The 24,192-nt window shown below is 37.6% G+C and overlaps 1 protein-coding gene across 1 annotated transcript; it reads right to left on the reverse strand.

Moving 5' to 3' along the window:
• LOC113038767 (receptor-type tyrosine-protein phosphatase alpha-like) lies at positions 1 to 23,516 on the reverse strand. Its single transcript, XM_026196410.1, has 23 exons — positions 23,137 to 23,516; positions 12,415 to 12,461; positions 11,364 to 11,451; positions 10,337 to 10,702; positions 10,162 to 10,176; positions 9,615 to 9,699; positions 9,277 to 9,350; positions 8,789 to 8,925; positions 8,525 to 8,615; positions 8,299 to 8,375; positions 8,038 to 8,074; positions 7,846 to 7,943; positions 7,540 to 7,659; positions 6,788 to 6,954; positions 5,851 to 5,986; positions 5,611 to 5,760; positions 5,399 to 5,492; positions 4,779 to 4,855; positions 3,927 to 4,061; positions 3,621 to 3,746; positions 3,374 to 3,525; positions 2,393 to 2,528; positions 1 to 2,132 (listed from the first exon to the last, which is right to left on the reverse strand). Exons 2-23 carry the CDS (start codon positions 12,433 to 12,435, stop codon positions 2,058 to 2,060), a joined length of 2,457 nt encoding a protein of 818 aa, XP_026052195.1. The 5' UTR covers positions 12,436 to 12,461; positions 23,137 to 23,516; the 3' UTR covers positions 1 to 2,057.
• Positions 23,517 to 24,192: the final 676 nt, after the last annotated feature.

Below are 24,192 nucleotides of genomic sequence, written 5' to 3' on the forward strand. Positions count from 1 at the left end.
TTTAATATACAAGTATCTTAAAAAAAGATAAAGATACAAATAAAATAAAAGCAAAGCAACAGATAAGAATGAAATATAAATATCCTTACATTATGTACAAGAAGAAAAATCAGAAAGGGTAACATTATTAGGATTTCTGAAACATAAAACAGGCTGTAGTTTGAAATTTAGGAACAATCCAATCAAAGAGAGAGGTTTCAGATCCAAAATTTCATGTTTTCTTTCTGGATAGCAGAATCTTTTATTTTTCAGTCTTTGTCCTTTCGCTTATCCAAGCAAGCCGTTTCAATGTCACATTCAACTGAAGAATGAAGTGAGCCCCCAGATACGTGGCTTCCCTTCTTGATTGCTCTGCGTACATTAAGAGCTTGGGTTTTGAGGGACTTGTCCTGAAGTCTGGTGCTTCCTTCAGGATGGTTTTATATGGCATGTAAGCAAAAAAGGAAAAAAACAGTGTGAAAACACACCAAAAATGCAGAAAAGCAACCGTTTGGGTTCCATTACAGATTATCATACGCCGTACAGGCCACAGTGTCCCAGCGGATCGGGAGAACATGGGCTACAAAAGAGCGGGTGGGAATATGCTTGAAGCTACAGGAACGCGATGAGGCACTTTCCCACCTCTGAAAAAGGATCCTGCCCCCGAGAGGCTGCTATTGGCACGGTGTCTCATGTGGAAAGAGTTAGTCGACTTACACAATACTCAAGCAAATCCGTCAGCGTTTTATGGAATACCTTAAGATGAAGCCCACAGCAAGCTGTAATAGAAATCTGCAATTCATCATTCGGAATATCATGGATCTGAAATAATAACAGTTTCAAGAACCTGGTTATCTGAATGACAGAGGGGTGATAATATAAAATGATAATACATGTCCTCATTTTAACCATCTACCTGGTCTTTATGCTAGGACTGAAGCGTCATATAAACTGGCTCAGTGGAGCTGGAAAGGGCTCGTTGCCTTCGGCACCATGAAGTCCTTTACAGGGGCAGGAACAGATGATCAGGGGATCATATGTCATTTCTACTAGAACTTTCTAGATCAACTTTGCACCAGTACCTTGCAACTAGAGAAACCGGTGGGATCATCAAATGAAGATAAGCACAGTTGTTAAGGCCAATTATTAGACATCTGAGCGAGTAAATACATAAATTCTTTGATTATAATCACAACTACAGAAGGTGCTTTTAGAGCGATCTTGAAAAGAAAAGATGTTTGGGCATGGAATGAAACTTAAGTGGAATTAAGTGGAATTTCTCTGGTCTTAACACTCTCCTGTTTGTCCTACCATTGTCTAGTTCGGACAAAGTCGGCACACTGTAACACAACGGACAACACAAAGACACACTTAACATCTTCAGATCTAAGCGAGACCTTAGTCACGGCCCAAAAACCGGTCCCTGTTTAAAAAATGGATTCAAAAATTATATCTGTCACTCCAGTAAACACAATCAAAAAGCACAGTGAAGTGTTTTCTGCGAGGGCGCGTGTTTACAGTCGCTGATGCACCACGGTTGGTTGATTTTGCCGCGTTATGTAGCTACAGGCAACAACATAGTGGTATTGAGCTGCCATTCAAATAGTTTCAGTCACTCAACTGCAGAGAAAAAAGGAAGTTGTTGTTAAAACACCCAGTAAAAAGCACCCTTTTCTTGCTACTGCTCTGTCTCTATAGCGCAATTCACGTATGCATTTATATACCAGTTAACTATATTAAGGTCACTCTAAAAACCGTAACAGAATGGCTTCTAAAACCAAACAAATTAAACAAAACAAAACAAAAATACAAGAGCATATTTACACTGAGAGAAATGGGTAAGGGCCTTATAAACAAGAGCAATATTACAAAATATTCAAGAAGGCATCTCTAATGGTGTTTTCTTTGTTTGTTTTCTTTCCATCTTCAGCACCGACGTGTTCTCGCTCCTAGCGGCCAAAAGTTTTTTATTCCCTTTTGCTTTGCGCTGGCAGTCCGTCTCGTTCAGCGGTGTTTTTGTGAAAGTGTGGGTGCGTGTCTGGGAAAGTCTGTCCGATCTTCTGCGGGTGGGTGTGGCTTTACTTGAAGTTGGCGTAGTCAGAGAAGGCATCAATGTATTCCTGGACCACTTTGTAGCAGAACTCGTACTGCTCCTGTGGGGAAAAGCCGATGTAATGATAAAAACGGCTGTAGGAATGTGAGATAACTTTTGTTTGGGTGATTATTTTTCCAAAAAAATAGAGGTACAAACATAAAAATCTATAGTGAAAATAAAATATCACCCTCTACTCTTCATGTTCTAATGATGTTTTACCAGGACTACACGATTAATCAAAATTGAAAAGGATTTAAGGCTTCACACAATAATCAAATAAAGTCTGTGATTTGTTTTCGATGTGACGTGTTTTCTCACCAGTGTCTGCACCATGTGCGGTCTCTGTAGTCTTAGGCTCTTCACCGTCTGAAAAACGTCCAGAATGCCCTCTGCCTTCACCCGCTCCAGGACCGTGCTCAGAGCACAGAACGTCCCTGTGCGCCCCGCTCCGGCACTGTTACCACACGAAAATCAATTACTCACCGCTCTGTGGATATTAATGAGTCTGTTTCTGGCTTTGCTTAATTGGCTGACCCTGAATTCCCGCTGGACACTGCAGCTCTGTCTGTTTCATCATTCATCATTGCTTTGGAGATCTAACTATGGACAGGTTTTGGTTAAGTCATACCGAGCACCCATGGATGCCTTCCAGCTTTACAAAACCACTAAACCTTACTTAAGCTGCCAAACCAGTGAGACCTATTAAAGTTGGCATTCCGGTCTAACCAAAATGTCCTTTATCCAATTTATGGTAAGATTTATGGTATGTCTGAATAACTTATGTAATAAGCCGAGTAGTATACAGCTGTAACAACCACAAATGCATTAAATAACTTGTCATTTCCTGTTTTTGTTTTATGGGTTATTTACTTTTCACTATCCAACAAAGGGAACACTGAATTAAAGCTGTATATATATATATATATATATATATATATATAGATGTGTGTGTGTGTGTGTGTGTTTCTATTTAAAAAAAAACATTGAAAAAGGTTCCATTTTGAAAATAATCTGTACTTTTGAACTTTACATTTTTTTAATCTTTTACTGTATTTATGGACAATAAATGCAGCCTTTCAAAAACATTTAAAATTATACCAACCCCAAACTTTTGAATGATGGTGAAATTTAAAAATTTATGTGAAAATAGGTTTTGCATGTGGAATGTGAATTATGCCTCACAAAAAGCCACCAAAGTGAATGTGAAAACAAAATAAAAAAAAAAAACATATCTGTTGACATAAAAAAAGGTTTCATGTTTCAGCTTCCTGATTGGCTAGAGGAGTAGATGTGGCTTACCTGCAGTGCACAGTGATTGGGTGGTTTCCAGACTGCTGCTGCTGTTTCTGAACTGCAGCGATGATGTTGATCATACCCTTCCCATCAGACGGGATGCCCACCTCTGGCCAGCCATGGAAATGAAACTGCCTCACAGCGCGAGCCTTATTTTCCTGCAGAGCGAAAGAAAAAGAAAAATGGCAATTGCAGCAATGGCAAACATTAAGATACAATGCAGCGTTTCAGGAGATCCTATGAATGGACTTACTCTGTTATTGGTAACGAGAAGGTCTCTGACAGTGTAGCTTTCACTTTCCTCCTCCCTCTTCAACTCGATGGACATGTCTCCACAAACCATCACACCGTCACTAGCCCAATACTGAGCGCACTTCTCCTGCAGAGAGTCGGGGAAATTCAGATTTATTTTTCTATTGCCTCAATATGTCGTGGTTGAAAATGCAACAATGTTTCTGTTGCTAGCCAAGATCTTTAACCACAAAAAGTCACCTTTGTAAGTGGAGTTAGCATATTTATAGATGTTACAAACAAAGAGAAAGGAGGCAGGTGAACTCACCTGTCCTCTCTCCTCCAGCTCGGTCAGCATAACGATAGAGCAGCTTCTCCACTCCCAGATCATCCTCCAGAAGTCTTCAATAGTGTGCTGCAGCGGCCCCTGACATGCCATGTACGAGTCCTTTTGCCTATAACCCTACACACACACACACACACACACACACACACACACACACACACACACACACACACATATATATATGACTATATCTGTATACACTAGACATTTTCCAGCTTTAATCATGGATATGCCACCATTAAAAAGTTTGCCATCATTACAAAAATCTCTTATTCTCACCAAAGCTGCATTTCTTTGATTAATATTACATTAAAAACTCTTAATATAATGGAATATTATTGCCATTCAAAATTTATTTCTATACATTTTAAAATGTAATTCATTCTTGCGATGCTACTTATCATCAATGTTGAAGACAGTTTCAATTCTTAAACATTGTTTTCAAAACAGATTTTTGATGAACAAGGTTCAAAAGATCAGAATTTATTTGACATCTTTTGTAACATAAATATCTTTGATGTCACTTTTGATCAATTTATTGCATCATTGCTGAATAGAAGTAATCGTTTCTCTTTCCAAAAAAATTCCAGTGAGCTTGTCACTAGGTTTTAAAACACCGCAATGGTCAGCGTCCCAGGCTCCTAATCTCAGCATGGGCATCCATATAACTTCATGCCAGAAAAATGTGTGTTTAAGCCACTCCCAAAAGAAAAGCATGCTGTGTGGTCTCTCTACAGAGTGTGGAATATTGTAGCATTCCCTCCAGGCTTCCCTGAACGATATCTCAGTGAGTTGCGAGTAATTGTTGGCTGAGGTCAGACGGGTTTTACTCACATCTATAAAAGAGGCGTTAATGTAGTCGGTGTTCTCCTCCCCTCGTTTTACAGGGATGATCACTCTGTTAAACTCATCTGGAAGAAACAGTGAAGGTTCAGAAAGTAACCAAGGAATGCACATGCTGATAAATTTACTACAACAAACTTTGGATAAAAGCAACTGCCAAATAACATGTAAAAATTAACATGTATAAATTATAATATAATTATATACAAAAAAAAAGTATAAACTACATAAATGTGTTTTTTTTTTTCACACTACCGTTTAAAAGTATGGGGTCAGTAAAATTTTTTAAAATGCTTTTATCCTTCAGAAATCATAATAATATGCTGATTTGACGCTCGAACCATTTATTATTAGTAGCAGTGTTGAAAATAACAGTTTTGCTACTTAATATTTTTGTAGAAACAAGAGATAAATGTAAAAAAAGTAAAAAGAACATCATCTACACGAAACACTAAATTTATTTCCTGTCACTTTTATTCACCAAGGACACATTAAAGTAATAAAAAAATAATAATTGACCTCTAACATATTAACGGTAGTGTGTTTTTAATTATTCCAAAGTTATTCTCTCAATTCACAGTCTGATTATTAACCAGTGATATACAACTCACATGGAATGATTTGCAAAACACGGTTTTTCTTCATGTTGGCAGGCAAGTTCCCCGTTCTCATCTTGTCGTTCTGGATTTTAATGGAGGTAAGTTTCTAAAAGAGAGAAAAAGTTAATCAATAAAACAGAACATAAGAAAAAATGTCCTACACTTAAACATGGTCCCAGTTATTATTTCCAGAAAAGCAAGAGATAAAAAAAGCTGTGTGCTACCTTGAACTCTGCCTCCATTCCTCCACAGCCGGCTCCAGGTAAAGGAGCGTACAGCTTATTCAGGTGTGACTCCAGAGACGTCACTTCTAACTCTGTGTCTCCGTACAGGTAGTGCTCTAGCAAAGCTTGGAAAATAAACACATACTGCATCTGTAGGGAGAGATGGAGGGCGGGAGATGAGGACTTGGAAACCGAATACAGCTGTTTTATGGCATTAATGAGAGGTTTGTATGAGCTCACATCAGTCTGGACCATCTGACAGCGCTGGGCTCTGATCCGTGTGACAAATCCGAAGACGTCAACCTTTCTCTCTGCCCCCATCATGTCCAGCATAGCATCTATCACAATGAAGGTCCCTGTCCTGCCAACACCAGCACTGAGACGAACAGAAGAAAATCAGTTACTGGAAATCGCAAACTTTCACAAAAAAAAAAAAAAAGAAAAAAAAAAAAAAACCTGCTCAAAAATACTACCAATAAAAAGTTAGTTTTTTTTTTTATGTTTAAAAGTATTTTAAGCTACTAAGGCTGTTTAGTTGATCAAAAAATAAAGAACAATTGTGAAATACTAGTACAAATTAAAACAATTTGTATTTTAATGTATTTTGAAAATGTAATTCATTTCAGTGATGGAAAAACTTCATTTTCAGCAGCTGTTCTTCACTTTCACATGATCCTTCGAAAATCATTTATAATGCTGATTTGGTGCTAAAGAAACATTTATCATCATCAATGTTGAAAACATTTGTGCTGCTTGCTATTTTTATGGAAATCTTTTTTTTTTTTTTCAGGGCCTTTGATGAATCGAAAGTTCAAAAGAACAGCATTTATCTGAAACAAATTTTTTGTAACATTATAAATATCTTTTGGTTAATTTAATGCATCCTTGCTGAATAAACAAGTCGTGGAAGAAGTCATGGCCTAATGGTTAAGAGATTCGGACTCTTAACCCAAAGGTTGTGAGTTAGAGTCTTGGACTGGCAGGAATTATAGTTGGGGGGGAGTGAATGTACAGCGCTCTCTCCACCTTCAATACTCATGACTTGAGCAAGGCACCAAACCCCAACTACTCCCCGTGTGCTGCAGCATAAATGGCTTCCCCATTGCTCTGGGTGTGTGTAAACTCTTAAACTCTTGAATGGTCGTGCACATATACACAAGATAATAAAGCTCTTTACCTGCAGTGAACCACTATGGGTCCAGCATACTGTGGGTTGCAGTTCTTGACCTTCTTAAGGAACTTCAGCATGCCAATGGGAGTGAAGGGAACCCCGAAATCAGGCCAGCTGGTGAAGTGAAACTGTGTGACCAGCCTCTGAGGCTTCTTACCAGACACATCACCCACCTAAACACACACAACAGAGTTTGTCATCCTTCAACAAACTCAATTTCAACAATATCCATCAAAAGCTTTCTTTTTTTTTGAGACCACTTAAAAAGTTTGCCGTATGTAAATTTGTAAAGTTTTTATAGTGATATACATTTTTTGACTTTCTCAATTACAGTGAGGATTCTCCAAAGTCAGATTAGTAATATAATATGGGCTGCTTAGAAGATTATTGGTAGTGATCTCCCCACTATTTTTTTTATCTATGTCTCACGTTTGCAGAAAAAAGGTCTAACAATCCCTGTAATAATTACCCAATAATTCACTCCCTGTAATTGGTAAGTTATATATATATATATATATATATATATATATATATATATATATATATATATATATATATATATATATATAGATGCATTTATGTATGTGCATCAATGTATGTTCTCATTGTCGATGAGCTCACCTAGAAGCTATCACTTCTTTTAATTAGCTAAATGAGTTCATTCATTGCCCACTTTCAAATTTCAAAATGGCAAAAACAACGTGTCCAATATATTGGTGGACCACGAATGACTGCAGAGAAACATCTGAGCTTCAAACCTGCTGAATGCAGAACTTGCGGATGGTATAGTCAACCAGAACCATCATGTCCTCCACCGACACGCGGATATTTCCATAGGTCCAGCATCCCTGGTCAGGCCAGTACTGAGCGCATTTACACTGCGGATATGAAGCACAATCTATCATAATCATCATCGCCGCAGTGATCGTGCATCTTTATTAATGGCCATCCTCCTCGAAGTTGCACTCTAAAACCATTATAAGAGCCGAGGCTGTAAAATCAAAGATCAGCTTACTTCTCCTTTGACACTAGACTACATCTAATATATTTCCTGTGGCATTTACCTCTTTCCTTTCTTTCAGATTGGTTACCATTACGATGGTGGCAGTGTTCTGTTCCCAGATCATCCTCCAGAAGTCATTGACCGTTTCCTCTTTTGGTCCTGCAATGAACAATCTTGGGTTTAGCTCTCTGTTGATTAATAAATGCAAACGTGTTTCTATATTTATAATAGCAATTAATTAAAGCAATTTTACCTTGTGCCGCAATAAATTTGTTTTTCTCCTGGTATCCCTAAAAAAATAAAATAGTGAAAAAAGTGTCAAGGTCTTGTTTTTATAACGGATTCTTAAGAATTTAAGCATACATCCCCTATTTTTTACATTTAGATGACCTTTCATCTTACATTCGCTTAAAATGTATCTTTAAAAAAACTGAAAAAGGTTAATTGCAATCTTCAACCAATCTCAAAATATACATTTTTCATACTGAAATCTGACTTGCGCTCGTGGGCTTACGTTTATGTAGGAAGCGTTGATGTAGTCGGAGTCAGGAACTCCCTCCAGAGAAGTCAAATGCACCCTAGAATGATCATCTGAGAAAAGGCATACAAAATAAAATTGAGATTAAGGCTCGCAGCATTATTTATTACAGCCATTTTCACATAATGAACTCATTTGTAAGCTCTGGTATAAGCATGCTTTATCAGCTGTGGCTTGGAAGTAAGTTGTGGGAATGCCTTACAGGGCAGGATGTTGACATATCTGTTCTTCTCTTTATTCTCCTCCTTCGAGGCAGCGTCACATGAGGCCTGAATGGGACATACAGGCAACGACTGCAGAGCAAAAAAACAACCAATCATGCATGGGCCGAGAGCATGACGAGGAGATACACACCAACCCCACAAATATATATTATGTTATTCTTAAGATGGTGAAATTTCGAGTCATGACTCTGATCTGTCCATTCATGATTTGGAGCACTACGGTTGTGTGTTTGTGCACATACGTTGAATTCTTCCCGGAAGAGTTTATTGTCATCGGCCATTCGCCGGTTCATTTCCTCCTCCAGCTTGTCGACATGAAGGGGCGGGTACTTCCTGTTGGTACTAGGAGAGCGGGCCAATAGCGGCACACTCTGAAGTTCTGAGAGATGGTGCAAGGACAAGAGGCGTAGGGAATGGGGTAGAAACATAAAGTTGGAAAAATAGAAACATAAGGATGCATGTTAGAGACAAAAACTTTCTTACAAAAGGTTGTCTTTTTTTATTTTTTTCATTTTAAGAATGACTTGCAATTTGTCCTTTATCTATGTTGTGTCCGGGACAACCAGTAGAGGGAGACACAGTACAATTCAAAGTAAAATGCTTAAGTAATACACAAATCTCTCAGTCAAGATGTAAAAGCAAAAAGCTGACAAATATATTTGCTACTCTTAAAAACAACAATTCCCAAGTATGGTCACAGAGATGCACACACACAATCTTTTATTCGTACCTGTGTCGTCAGCTCTGCCGTTGGTGAGGCGGAAGGAATTGGAGTGGCTCCCTGCCTGCTTGTACTTCTTAAACCTGCCACAAAGGAGAGGAACAAAAAGCCAATCATTACCATGGTAACTGGACAATTCAGTCCTGTGGCCCCCTGCTGCCCTTGCAGGTCTCCTGATGAATGGAGCTTTCTGAACGCTTTCTCTCATCCGTTCTACTATGAAAGTGCAAGTGTTTGCTGGCTCTTCCGCACTTATAACTTTGTCATCATGTCGTATTTTTGAACTGGAATCTTTGTCGTAAGCACTTTTTGTACTAAATGAGCAGCTTCTGAATCCTGGGGCTCACCTGAGCATATACAGGATGATGATGATGAAGACGATGACCAGCAGAGAGGACAGGGCGACCATCACTGCCATTATAGCCGTGTCATCTGAGTTGAGGACAAAATGAGTTGTTAAACCCTTTTATTTGTTTTTGAACAAATAAATGCAATTTTGGTGAGCATAAGAGAGTTCTTTCAAAAGCGCCAACCCAAAACTTTTGAACGGTATGTAACGGTTATGTTAAAAAAATAATCATTTTGGAATTTAAAGATAGTTAACATGGGTAGCAAAGTAAAATAGTTTTTTTATGATATTTCATGTCATTTTTATGTATGTATGTATATATTTATTTATTTATTATTTGATATCTTAAATCTGACGAATGGCCTAATTTATTGCCAACAGCCATTTATAAAACCTCATTTTGTCTGACCACTAATCAATTCTTCATTCCTTCGAACTGGTAATGTATAAAAAACTCTGAACAGGTTGTGTAACAAATGGTTACTTCTATAAAAAAAACTTCATTCTGCCTGAAAATTTAAGTGAAAATGGTAACAGAAACTTACCTTGCCCACCATCATCTTCATTACATGAGAAAAACAGAAAGTCACAATAGGAATCGATTAAAATGACAGAACACACACTGGAAAAGTGTAAACCATTCTTTACAAACAGTTGGAAGATACTAGGATAAAAGATCAGCTCAATCGGTTTCAAAATGAACAAAAACACAAATGTTACCTGGAGGCTTGGTGATGTCAGCTGTGGTGGTCTCTGCAGGGGCAGACGGGGTGCCCGTCTCAGGCTCTGACGTGGATTGAGTGGGTGTCAGATCAGGTGTAGGGGGCTCTGTTGTAGCCAAAACTCCAGTGGTGGTGAGGGACGGTGGTGCAGCAGATGGGGTTGAGGGGGTGGCTGGTGCCTTGGTAGAGACAGCTGGAGGGGCAGGAACCTCTGGGGTCACCACGCCTGCAGAGTCATTGAGTGCTGTTGTTGCAACAAGTTCAGGGGACGGTGCTGAAGATGGGGTGGATGATGGGGGTGCCTGGGTGACTATAGAGATAGATGTGGGAGGGGGTTGTGTAGGTTTGGCGGTCACGACTGCACCTGAGAGAGAAAGATGCGTCATGGTTTTCACAAATATATCAAGCAACACAAATTGTCAGCATAGATATTAATAAGAAAGATTTATGAGCAGCAACTTTAAGCATTTAAGAATGATTTCTGAAGGATTGTGTGACACTGAAGACTGGAATAATGATGCAAAAACTTTTTTACTGTATTTATGGTCAAATAAATGCAGACTAAGTGAGACTTTAACAACTACTTTAGCAACATTTTAAAGTTCTGACCAACCCCAGGTGAGGTAAGTATCTCACAAAACAAAAGTAGGTGTGCGAGGAAATGCCATTTCCTCCGGGCCACTCCTAGGTAATTTTCTGGGCCTCAAATATTTGACATTCTTTAGTGGGAGCAGATGGATTGCAATGGTACAACTTCATGTACTTAATATAGAAGGCTTGCTTTTAATGTTCTATATATGAATGTTTCAGGTTAAACAACACTTATCTCAATTTAATAAGCAGACATAATAAGTTACTGAAAGTTACAAGCCAAGGCCAATCTGAGGTAAAGTGGCTCTGCAGGAAATGCATCAACACTAAAGAATAACTAGACCTTCTAAAGGATATTAGTGTTTTGTTTTTTTCTAATGCAAGCAAGGTGATTACCTTAACCAAGGAGTTTGTGTTCCTTACTGATGCCTTACCTGAAGGGTCAGGGAGTATCTGGGCCGTGCTGAGGGCCACATAGGCCACATGGAGTAGCAGGAGCAGAGGATACACACCCATACTGCCCTGAAACAGAGTAAACAAAACATGAGCCAAAAGCAATCTATGCCACGTCTCAGTCTTATAAATGAACGCTATTCAAATGTGAAGGGTGTAAGATTTTTCTTTTTGCACCAAAACACCATTTCTTAACCAAGTTTATTGTCTATAAATATGCCATTCATGGTTTTATCTCCCCCAAAAGTGTGAATTGAGCCTCCCATGCTCCATCAAAATACATGGTGCTCCGCCAAACATTTAGAGATCCATCAATATCTTTCCAGCTCAAGGTGTAACAGGAACATGGCTGTCGCATTACACAGGAAAAGAAAATTCAGATTTGGTTACAGAAGCACAAACCAATTTAATGGACTTTTTGGGTTTCAGTCGAACCTGTCGAATGGCAAATTTGGAGATTCATAAAATACAAGTCAACCATCACTTGAGGGTCAAAAAGAATATACAGGCATTACAAAATCAATACCCATAGCTCCTGATGATATATTGAGGTCTTATGAAGCGAAACAATCATTCTGTGCAATTATTCACAACATTATCATCTGTAATCCACAGCCTCAGGCAAACAGTCCAGAGTGAAGTCTTGTTCATGAATCAATCGTTGTTTAGAACTGTTTTTTTTTTTCAGTGATGAACAAAGTTCACCAAATCAGACAGTAATACTGCTGTAAAAAACATTACATTTCTTGCAAAGACCATTCGTTTCACTTCATAAGTGCCTCAATATATCAGCAGGAGCCATAGGTATTATTATTTTTTTTAACTCTCAAGTGATGGTAGCTGTTTCCTATGGTAGGTAAATTTTGAGCAATTTGTAATTTTGGTTACCTATTTGGTTTGGTTAACTATTCCTTTAACTTTTTAACAGCACCAACAGAATCCTATTATTATTATTATTATTATTATTATTATTTATTTTTTTAAGGGACTGTCCTCATAGGAACCTCTGTGATTTTCAAATAATAGACTTACCTGTAGAAACGAAACCTGCATCACTCACTCATTCGCACAATGATCTCCTGTAGATGAAAAAAGAAAAAGAGGACTTACACACTTACAGAGTGACAACATAATTTACATTTACAATACTACACATTTATGATACTGCTTGCATAGGAATGTCAAAAATGATTTATTCTTTATTATTAAAACTTGAATATTAATATCCTTACAATTAATATTAAAAGTTTACTTTAGAATGATAATGAAATTGGTTTATTTTTTTATATTTAAATTAATTTTATTTTGGTAATTCTAAAAAAAAACAAGACAACAATCATTAATTAGCTTTACTGAATAGTGCAATTTGGCTGATATTGGTATCAATAACTGATTTTCAGTATGATGGCAACCGTGCTGTCATGCCATTCATAAATGAGTGCATTACAGGCCTTTCATAATTGTGCACACAACCTCTAAACTGAGACAGAAAATTAATCACTGCTCTCAGACTAACACATCAAGCAGAGATATGATGCTCATTCTGTCAATGTGATACATTCTGATTAGACTGGGTTTTAAATTCATGAAAACATACACCCTCTTTTTTTAAAACATCAAAATAAAACAAAAACTGACAAAGATTTGACATTGCAATTAGGAAAAGATATACAAGTGAACCCCCCCCCCCCCACACATGATCCAGCCAAACCCAGCAGCACATATGGTCATGTATCTAGACAACAGCAACAGATATTAGACGTCCAAGTGTCTTTAATTCATCCAGCAGATGCCTGCGGATTTGGTCCGAGGGGATTAAGCTTTTAGTTGTGAGATGGTTTGATGTGAGGAGTGAAAATATAATCATACCATCTGAAGCCAGGATCCAGAGGGTAGCAAGCTGACCGCTAACCCATGCTGTAATCTCAACGTGTCTCACTGACTAAACTGTGATAATCCTCATGCCCATCTAAAGGGTCAGACCCTGAAATAATCCAGCCCCGTCTGCCACTCATCTAGCAAAAGCATCCGTGGTGCTGCTGCTCTTCAGATGGGCCAATCAGCTTCCAATTTCATCTTAGCAACGAACCCGTGTCATCCGAACATCAGCAGGCCGTGCCCTATAACCGCCAAGAGCTTTCAGTGGATCATCAAGAGTCAGTTTGAGCTGCTTACATGAGAATTTCAATAATTACACAACAATTCGAAAAAAATGGCATTGCGAAGACTCGTATAAAGAAACCTTTCATATGGAAATAGCTCATCCGAAATATGAAAATTGTGTAATTTGTTCACCCTCATGTTGTTCAGAACTCTAACAGAGCTCAACAATAAGAGTTTTGTCTGCCAGCCCAGTGGGGTGAGTGGTTCAGATTTATACTGACCCTGCCAATATTGTCACATATATATTTAGAATTAATATTTATTTTAATTCAACAAAACTTTACTTTAGAAAAAAATACATATTAAAAATTATAGTAATACTGATGTTCATTTTAGCCATTTTTGTTTGCGACTGTAGTGTCACCTTCTAAAAGCTATGAATTTATACAAAATATGGTTCTCAGTTCCATTTTTTCCCACATCTACACAGCGTCTATATAATCACTGGGGTCAAGATGCCCACAATTACAACCCTGTTTTCTGGGGCACAAGGCATGTAAACCAAACAACTTAACTGGTTGTCTTGGTTAAGTGTGTGATGCCAAATTTCAAACCATGATTCTTACCATGATATTTTTCTTAGTCATTGGTGTCGCTTGCTAAACTATTAGTATCATTCTGACTTGGAGTTATTGATTTGAATGAACGGCAAAAAAGGCAAAAAGAAAAAGTCCATACATTTGGACTATTTTTTTATGTTTGGAAGAAAGTCTCAGTATAATAAAATACGTGATACAATTTATTTTCAAGACTCATCGATAGAATGTTTAAATTAACAGTTTTGTTTAATTTAATGCACACATTCTAAAAAAAAAAGTACTAATTTAATTTTTGGTGAAAAAATTTGAATACCCCAATCCATACTGTATATTGAAGAAGTAACCTGAAGCCATAAGAAATAACATAGCAATCACTGAGAACACCTTAGCAACCATGTATCGATGCCCTGCAACCACAAACAGCGTGACAGCATCATGTCAGTGATTTTTCCCAAACAGTGTCTCTGTTTGTTGGCTATCATTTCAGTTTGTCATGCTGCCTTAGCTCATTTCAAGCTATGAATGGCTACATGTAAATCTGTGGCCCTCCTTCGTTAATTTGGATGGAAATCTGCAGTTAGGTAATGCAAACAGCTGACCATTTCCATACAAAGAAGTTACACTCACAGTCACATTAATCTCTGACAATTTAATCAAATCAGCTTCGCCACAGCGCCCGTTCACAGGCCTGTTATTCTACTGCCAACCACAAGAATTCTAGAAGCTCGTTGTCAAATGTAATTCGTTTAAAGTCTGAGCATGCACACGGCTAAGCATTCTTCAGGTGGAGGGCAAATCGGAAATGATTTGCGCCTTTTTTGGCTGAGCCTGCAGAAACCCTTCAGATGGGAGGGACAGATAGTCCATCACATCTCTCCTCTCCCGCTCTATACATTCACTGTCGGCCTCTATCTGTTCCCATCTCCATTTCTGGAGCTGGCAGGAAAGCCGTAACCCAAGAGAGCACATTGCTTTCTTCCTTCCTTTGCCGCCTGTCTGATTGTCTGCCAGATCCGTCATTCAGCCCAAAAGCTGCCACACCCTCACCTAACTAACACACCACGGAAAGCAAAATAGTATTTTGGAAAAGTGCCAGGCTGTTGCATAACTTTACTTTGTGTTGAATTGGTCAAATATGCATATGCAAACTGCCCCGTCTACTTGATGAGTCAGGCCTGGGTAATTATCTCGGCGAATTACATAGGAAATGGCACACCTCTAATAGATGATACCCATAATAGGGGGTTTTCCTCTGAGATCTGACATCATTTTATTTTTAAGTGCACAAATGGCCTGCGTCCAGCTTCACCAAGAGCCTTGTTCCTAAAGGACGAGCATGCAGAAGTCTCACGTTCTCCAGGCAAACCAAAACACAGACTTGGGCGTGTGCAGAATATCTGCATCCTATCGGGAGAGTTACGTCTCGATTGCATTAGATTGCACCGTGGAGTGAAAGAGCGTTTTCAGAACATGAACATGAAAATGCACTACCACTGAGGTTGCGCGTTCATCTCTTGCACAAACTGTTAAACGTTGCACCAGATTAAAGTCGAGATAACTTTTCTTGACCTTTACAGATCATACTATAATGATGTGTCTTGCGTAAGCAGTCACAATGGTTTGGAACCACTTTCCTTTAAAATACACAGATATGTAAATAAATGTAAACTGTATGTGTGTGTATTTATATATGAATAATAAATATACACTCACTGGAAAAGCCTGTTTTTTTTTTAACCCAAATGCTGGGTTGTTCCTTCTGGGTAATTTTTGGGGTAATTTTTTCAGTGTTTGGGTAGTTTTTGTGTAACCCAGCTCTTAGGTCAAATGTAACGACCCAATGTTTGGGTAGTTTTTTAGCGTTACCCAGCTCCTGGCTCAGACATAACAACCCGATGTTTTGGTTGTTTTTGTTTTCTTTAGATCCTGGGTCAGACGTAACACAGCAGTTGAGTTATTTATCGAAGGGATTGTGCTTCCTCTTCTGGAAAAAACGGTTCTATATTTTATAAAAAATTATAAAATAGTTACTGTGCTGTATATCATTCATTTTCATGCAGAGCAACATACGGCAGCACGCGGTGTGAATCACCTAAACATCAGTCTTATCGTGTGATGGAAAAGCCCGACACTGCAAATAATAACCGATTTAAAGATACAGATTACAAATACTTTGGATGTTAAAATATTTCCTCAGAGCTGTTTACTGTTAATTTTTGGACAGGTTATGAAGGCAGTCGCAGCATGGCCCTGTCCGAAATAGAACACTTCATGCGCAATTTCTGTCTTGCAGACTTACGATGGCCGCTGTGTCACATATCCAGTCCAGTGGTTGTGTGGAGTATTTTACAAAAGTTTAGAGGATTTAATTTAATCTGTAAAAAGTATTTCATGTATAAAGTAAAAAATAAGCTATATTATAATAAAAATTAACCAACACATTAGCTGGGTTTAATCAACCCATTATGATGTGTTAAATACACAACCTAGTTTGCTGAGTAAAATTAACCCCAAATGTGTTCTGTCCTGTAGTTACCCAGCCCTTGGGTTAAAAACAACCCATCGTGTTTTTTAGAGTGCAGTAGACACATATTTATGTAAACAAAAACATTTATTTTGGAAGCGATTAATTGTGATTAATCGTTTGACAGCACTAATTCATTCAAATGTTTCTTCGCAATAAGCAACATACATTACCGTTGAGGTTTTTTTTTTTTTTAAGTCTCTTATGCCCACCAAGGCTGCATTTATTTGATCAAAAATACAATATAACAGTAATACTGTGAAATGTTATTATAATTTAAAATAACTTTTTATTTTAATATATTTTAAACTGTGTTCTCCTGTGATGCAAAGTTGAATCTTCAGAATCATTACTCCAGGCCTCAGTGTCACATGATCCTGCAGAAATTATTCTGAAATGCTGATTTTGGGCTCAAGGAACATGTATTATTATCATCAATATGTGGGAATCCGTAAAACATTTTTGATTCAGGATTGTTCGATAAATAATAAGTTCAAAAGAACAGCATTTATTTGAAAAAGAAACATTGTAAATGTCTTCACTGTCACTTTTGATTTATATAATGCATCCTTGTTGAATAAAACTATCAATTTAATTCAAAAAAAGTTCTTACTGACCCCAAACTTCTAACTGACTTACATGAATTGCATTCAAGGAAAACATTTACACAGTTATGCATTCCCTGGGAATCGAACCCATGACCTTAGCACTGCCAGTGCAAAGGCTGACAATAGAGGAACAAGAATGCATCCTACAGTTGAAATGAGGAAGGAAAACATACCACAAAATACATAAACTCATTAGCTAAATTCAATTTAAATGTAGATGGATAATTTTGTTCAAATCCATCTGGTGCACTACTTTTCCCACTTTTTATTTGTGATGCCTGCAAAACTTCCTGTGCACCGCTTCCAGCGACTCATTCAGAAGAGGGATCGAATGATTACTCAAGTTACAAAATAAGTTACAAAATAGCTAAAGGTGAATTATCATTCACACCAAAAAATGCAGATCTCATTAAACAACAAATACAATTTACCATGTTTACTACTACTTATTCTCATATTTCCCACCAAAATCAGCACAGAAAATGCAACAGAGATTCTGTCTTGGCCCGGCTATGCATACTTTTGTTGATGAGTTCACCAAAATTTGACCTGTGTGAAAATCTGTCTTATGTACAACTATTTCTGAGTTCTTAGGCCTAATTTGAGCTCTATTATATAATTTTTCTTACATAAACTATAGTACATAAAAATTTGTACAAAACTAACCCTGTTTAAAACAGTTCCTTTTTAGGTAAATGATATACCATTGTTATGATAACATTTACTTCCATAATATGATGTATTTTCTGTATGGTAAAATAAGACCACAATATTGGAAATTAATAAAAAGAAAACAAGTATAATAGTATAATACATGTTTTAAAATAAGGTTTAAAAAAAGGTAATTTCAAAGTTTTGTGATTAATACTCTTTTTTTATTATTAATGCTTTTATTTAGCAAGGATGCATTCAATTGTGCAAATATAACAGTAAAGACTTTTATAATGATACAAAACGTTTACACGGTTGATATCAAGCAATGCTTTTAAGCACCAAATCAGCATATGACAACGGTTTCTAAAGAATCATATGACAATGAAGACTAAATAATGACTTATGAAAAATCAGAATTTTAAAATAGAATACAGTTATTTTAGTATTTCACAATATTACTGATTTTAACTCATTTTGATCAAATAAACGCAGTCTTGCTTAGCATTATAGACAGCTTCCAAAAACATTGAAAATTCTTTTTCACTCCAAAACGTCTGAACTAAGTGTACGGTTTATGTATTAATTGAGATTATATAAGCTCATATGTCGGTTTTACAACAAAGCCATTAGCAGTGACTTTAATTTAGACATGATAAATACAAAAGGCAGGCATAAGAAAACTGGAATGTTGATTAACCTGAGAGTCACATACAATAGCTAGAGATAAAAATCCTTGATCACTCACACAATCTTACTTGAGAAATTCTGTGCAAAGTGCAAAGATTTCAAGGTAAATGGATAAGTTTAACCCACCGGGTGGGGGGGGGGTTGTGGCAATCTTGTGTCAGGGTTTCCCAGAGAATGCTCTGGTCTAGCCACATCACACACAGAGGGCAGGAAGTAGCAAAGATGAGGTCAGTATTTAGCACACAGTTAGCTTGAGCCACACCGTGAGTCCACACATACAGTGGATGTCGAAAGAGCGCTCTCATAACTCCTGTTTTTCTCTCACTCAGATCTGACACAGAATCTGAGGGGAAAACCAACAACAACATAAAAAACTGGTCATGATTTACTCCCTCTCATGTCATTTCAAACCCACACGACATTCTTTCTTAAACAAAAGGTACAATATCCTGGCTCAGCTTTCAACATAATTAAAGTGAATGAGAACTAGGGCTGTCAAGTTTCAAAAGCAATGCAGAATCACCATTTAGCCTAAGTATCATAAAAGTAGTTCCCAGGACTTATATTTCAAGTCTTCTGAAGCCTTATAACAGTTTTTTTGTCATTCATTGCTATTCTTCCATTCCACTGATCTGTTAACTTTTCTATCTGATTTGTGAGTGATTTTTCCAGAGAAGCTAAAAATGGATCATCTGATTTATTTTGTTTCCATTCTTCAAAATTTCAAAACCTTTTACTTTAGACAAAAGAAAGGCAGTCACGCAAGTTTTAAATGTCATTTACACTTTTTGGGTGAACTGTCCCTTTAAGAAGACAATATTAATTTACTCCATGACTCAAAGCAACAAAATTCACTTCCTATCATGTCATCAAACCCGAACAGCCCGAACAGTGAAATGTCTTGCAAAATCTCCCAGGATCCTTTGCTAATATAAACTGGCATGTATTCTGCCTGGGCCCTTTTGCTTACTGAGAGTTAGGAGGAAAACAACGCCCAAGACGCCACCCTCTCCACTGATCCAGTGGCTTATCCTCTCTGACATCTGTAGTTGGCTAAACTGTTTCTGAGGACAGCACTTCAGAAGTCTCACTTCAAAAAGAAGATGAACAATTACTAATCATAGAAACTGGATCAGAAGTTCATCAAGTCAGAAAAAGCCTTCAGGTCTGTTAGAACACATGATTATTCTACAAACAAATTTAACATAATTCACAATGCTTACAAAGGAATAGTTCACCAAGAATGAAAATCTGAAAATGTATTTACCCTCAGGTCATCCAAGATATAGAGGAGTTTGTTTCTTCGTCAGAACAGACTTGAAGAAAGTTAGCATTACATCACTTACTCACTAGTGGATCCTCTGCAGTGAATGGGTGCCGTCAGAATGAGAGTCTAAAAACAGCTGATAAAGACATCACAATAATCCACAAGTACAGGACTCAACCAACTGACGTGGATAAATTTAGCTTTTCACTACACATCAGTTTTCATGAAGAAACAAACTCATCTACATTTTGGATGTCCTGATGGGGAGTACATTTTCAGGAAATTTTCATTTTTGGGTGAACTATTCCTTTAAGACTCTGTGACTGGATTATTCCAAAACAAATCTCTGCAATCAGTGCAATCAGAACACACGTGCCTTCATGTCTATTCTGCTTTACCTGACAGTGCATGTTAAATGGACGCATTATGATTGGAATGGATATGATGACACTACACAGAGCGTTCATACCAAAAATGGGCATGTTCATACTACTACAAAATAATCTCTCAGGAATTACCATAAAATGTCTATTTTTCTAACTACCTAACTACCATTCAGAATGCACTTTGTTGTGAATTGTGTCAGAATGTATGCAAAATAATGCCTGTGATAATTACACTGTAGGTATTGTGGGTGCTGTAATGCCATCTAACTACTCACATAGACACTTGGATCAATGCAAAAGCAGTGGGTTCTGGTTGCCAAAGGTGCAGGTCTATTTCATAACCTCGTTGCTTGCAGGGAGAGCTAATAACAGGTCCAAACAGGATGAGTCGATAGAGAAAACCAAGCAAGGTGAGACTAGACCAATGACATCAAATATACTAGGACACCTGCTGAATTGTTAAGAATGCAGAGAACAAAATGTACAAAATATGTTTTCCTGATTTGGAGCGAACTAAGAGCACTGCAGGATTTCATACAATATTTCACACATTTGCTTGCCCAAACACTGCATCCATAACAATAGGAAGCATATATAGAAAAGAATACCAATAGAGTTTAGATTCAATGCCATTTTCGCCTTTTGCTTACTCAATTGATGATTAAAACATATGTATTCTGATACTATCAGATGAGAACACAAAAACTTAAACAGAGCTAGATAATAACATGTCAGTCTTCTGCAAAGCTGCTTTTAAATATATATATATATTTTTTTACTTTGCAACATTGACACTATGATTGAGCTGAATTGAACAAACTACACTGAATTTGAACTGAGCTGGATAATGACATTATTGCCTTCTGTAGAGCTGCATTGCAGCTAAATTCATGTTTTAAAATTGATGAATTTTGCAACATTGAGACATTGCTTTTCGTGTTTATAACTGCAAAGCTGCTATACAGCACTAAATGCAACTTGACAATAGTCTCAATATTAATGCATCAAAATTAATATTTTAATATTTAAATTCTAACCTGTCCTGTACACCCTCCATGGTTCAACAATAACACTGAGGTGCACTCCATCAGCTAACCAAAGGTTCTCTTACACATTAAAAATGTAAAAACAAAGTCTCTTCATTTAGACATATTACTTTTTTTTCATACATTCATACAAAACACATATTCAGTGAAAGACTAAAGCTATAGTGTGTTGAGTGACTAGATTCAATCCAGTATTCTCTAGGCATGCTAGCACTGCAGTGGTAGGGAAACTAAAAAATTAAGATTCATAAAACAGAAAACTTATTAGCAAGATAAGACAACGGATAGCGCACTTGACTGGACGTCTGAGCGACATAATTCCTGTGTTTGTGTCCCTCGCGTTCCCCTCCTCTCTCCACACACACACACACACACACACACACACACACACACACAACCTACTCTTTAAAAACATGTAGCGACAAAGCGCTGATCAATATGTTCACTTTCAGCGGCCACAGCGCGCGACGCGAACGCACTGGACTCCCATTGTCTTCCCATCTGTCATTGTTAACAGTGTTTAGAATGTATCCAGTCTGGGATGATTAATAGTGCCACAATGTATCCAGACAGAAAGAATATGCATACCTACAGTGTATCTGGTCTGAAAACATTAGCAGTTACATTTTATCCAGTCTAAAATCATTTATATACAATGCAAACAGTCATTTGCTCACTCCTAACATTACAAACCATCCAGTTAGGTAGCATTGACTTGCAATTTACAGGCCTGGAACCATTAATAATTCAATTTATCCAGTCAGAACACATTCATATTTTTACTAATAAGGAACTATTGACATTGCCACAATACATCTAGTCTGAGACCATTAAAAAATTGTTTATATATCCAATGAAAAAATTAGTACATGTACAATTTACAATGTAAATGCTTCAACATATCCACTTAGAAACTGCTACAATGTATCCAATCTGAATAATAATATTAGTATATATCAAAACAATATTCCCTGTCAGAAAACATTCACATAGCCACAATTTATCTGGTCTGGAAACATTAATAGCAATAATTTATCCAACCAGATATATTCGTATTGCTATAATATATACATTCAGAACTGTTTTCAGAAAAAAATATAGCCTATTGTTATTGAAACAGCAATATCAGTGTTCTCAGACTGAATATATTGCTACAATATATTCAGTCTGAGAACACTGATATTGCTAGGTGTCCAAAAAAGGTTTGATATTGCTCAAATATTTCCTGTATTTTATCTAGTTATACATTTATAATATTAAAACAATATCCAGTCAAGAAGCATTGTTATCTTTATTATGCATCCAGCCTAGCCCTAGAACCATTCACGTCGCAATTATTAATCAAGTCACAAATCAGACTACTACAAAGTAACCAGTTTGGGATTTTTTTTTTTGGTCATCGAAACATAAATTCTATTTTCACAACGTATCCAGTCTGAAACCACTAACACTGGCACGATGCATCAAGTGAAGTATTGTATCCAGTCAGAAATCACGCCTGCGTTCTGGCGCACAATCTGCCTGACTTCCACTAAAAGCTATGCGTGTCTCTCTTCCTCTCCCCCTCCCTTTTCTCGGCAGACCCCCCCACCCCAACCCCCTCATTTTTCCCTCCTTGCCTCCCAGCTAGTTCGGCAAATGTTCTCGTTGCTTCAAACATTATTGGGTGCGCTCCCAAGACATCCTTGCACGGTGCGTTAACGTTACATAAACCTGCGCCTGGGTCTCGGTTGTGCCACAAAGGGCTTTGCTTACTTTGGCTAGACGACCCACTAACGTGAAAAAAACCTGAGCGAAAAGGCATAGGTATCAGACAAACTGAGGCGATGAACAGAAGTTTGCACTGTTAATATACTCCGAGAAGCAGCGATGTAACTCACCTTGACAGCCCTGTCCCGCGCCACGGAGCCTGGTGTTCCAGATAAAGTGCGATTGTTTTCCTCTTCCCCGGCCCCTGTCTCCACACCCCAGGAACCAAGAGTGTGTTCGGGGTGGGGGGCCTGGGTGATAGGAATGATCTCGGACAGACAGCCAATTTGGAGTGGGGCAAAGCAACGAAGGCGCTCACTGGTATCTGAAATGCATGTCTCGGGAAGTCTTAAAAGTTGTGCGTGAGCTTTCCAAAAAGCCTATATTCCTGCCTTCTCCGCGACACGGGGAATCGGTATCCCACGATTTGTTCGTTGTATCCGGGCGCGTAGCTCGCCTCCTAATCCGCCATATTGTGCCCCTGCGCCTGGAATGGGAAGCAGCGGATTCCCAGGCCAGGCCCCTCCTCTCCTCTTCCCACGCAGAGACGCCGCGACATCTGGCGGACGACTTGCTTCCAGGGAAAGGGGATGCACGGGAGGGTCTTAGGTGCAATGCGCCGCTCTGCGGCCGGTTGTTGTATTGCGCGTTAAAAAGCAGTCTGACACAGGTGTTCTGGCCAAGGATTAGGTGTCAATGAAAAATAAAAATAATGAAAAAATTTAATATAAAACCTCTCAATCACGTCAATCAAATTCAGCAAACCAAACTTGTATGACGCTCCAGGAATACATCTTAGGCTGTTATTAAAAGACATTAATATATTGATGATTTAAAAACAAGTATTATTATTATTATTATAGAAAATAATACATTAGTTAATTGTATAGTTTAACTTAAACATTGAAAAATAAATGTAAAACATCTTAATCTTAGTTATTATGTTCAATATTTAATACAATGTTAAAATCAACAGTTGTATCTGTTATTGTTATTAAATGAAGCTGAGCTAACATGAACCAGAAGTAATTATATTTTCATTAAGTAACATAATCAATGCTGTGCAAAAAACGTGCTTATTGTTGACTAATTTTAATAGCGTCTTATTGTCAATTGTTAACATTCGGATATTTTTTTAGGGAAACTTCACAGTTTTTAATAACAATGAGCCAACATTCTTAAAAGGA

Source organism: Carassius auratus, chromosome 21 (genome assembly GCF_003368295.1).
Source record: "Carassius auratus strain Wakin chromosome 21, ASM336829v1, whole genome shotgun sequence".
NCBI lineage: Eukaryota > Metazoa > Chordata > Actinopteri > Cypriniformes > Cyprinidae > Carassius > Carassius auratus.

Bases quoted from the DNA above. Each gene is read 5' to 3' on its own strand.
- LOC113038767 (XM_026196410.1), bottom strand. From the start codon at position 12,435: ATGCAGGTTTCGTTTCTACAG. The intron at 10,703-11,363 runs GTAAGGCATCAG...TTTCTCTCTCAG, and splicing joins GATACTCCCTGACCCTTCAG to GTGCAGTCGTGACCGCCAAA. The intron at 3,526-3,620 runs GTAAGTCCATTC...TTCGCTCTGCAG, and splicing joins TTCTCGTTACCAATAACAGA to GAAAATAAGGCTCGCGCTGT.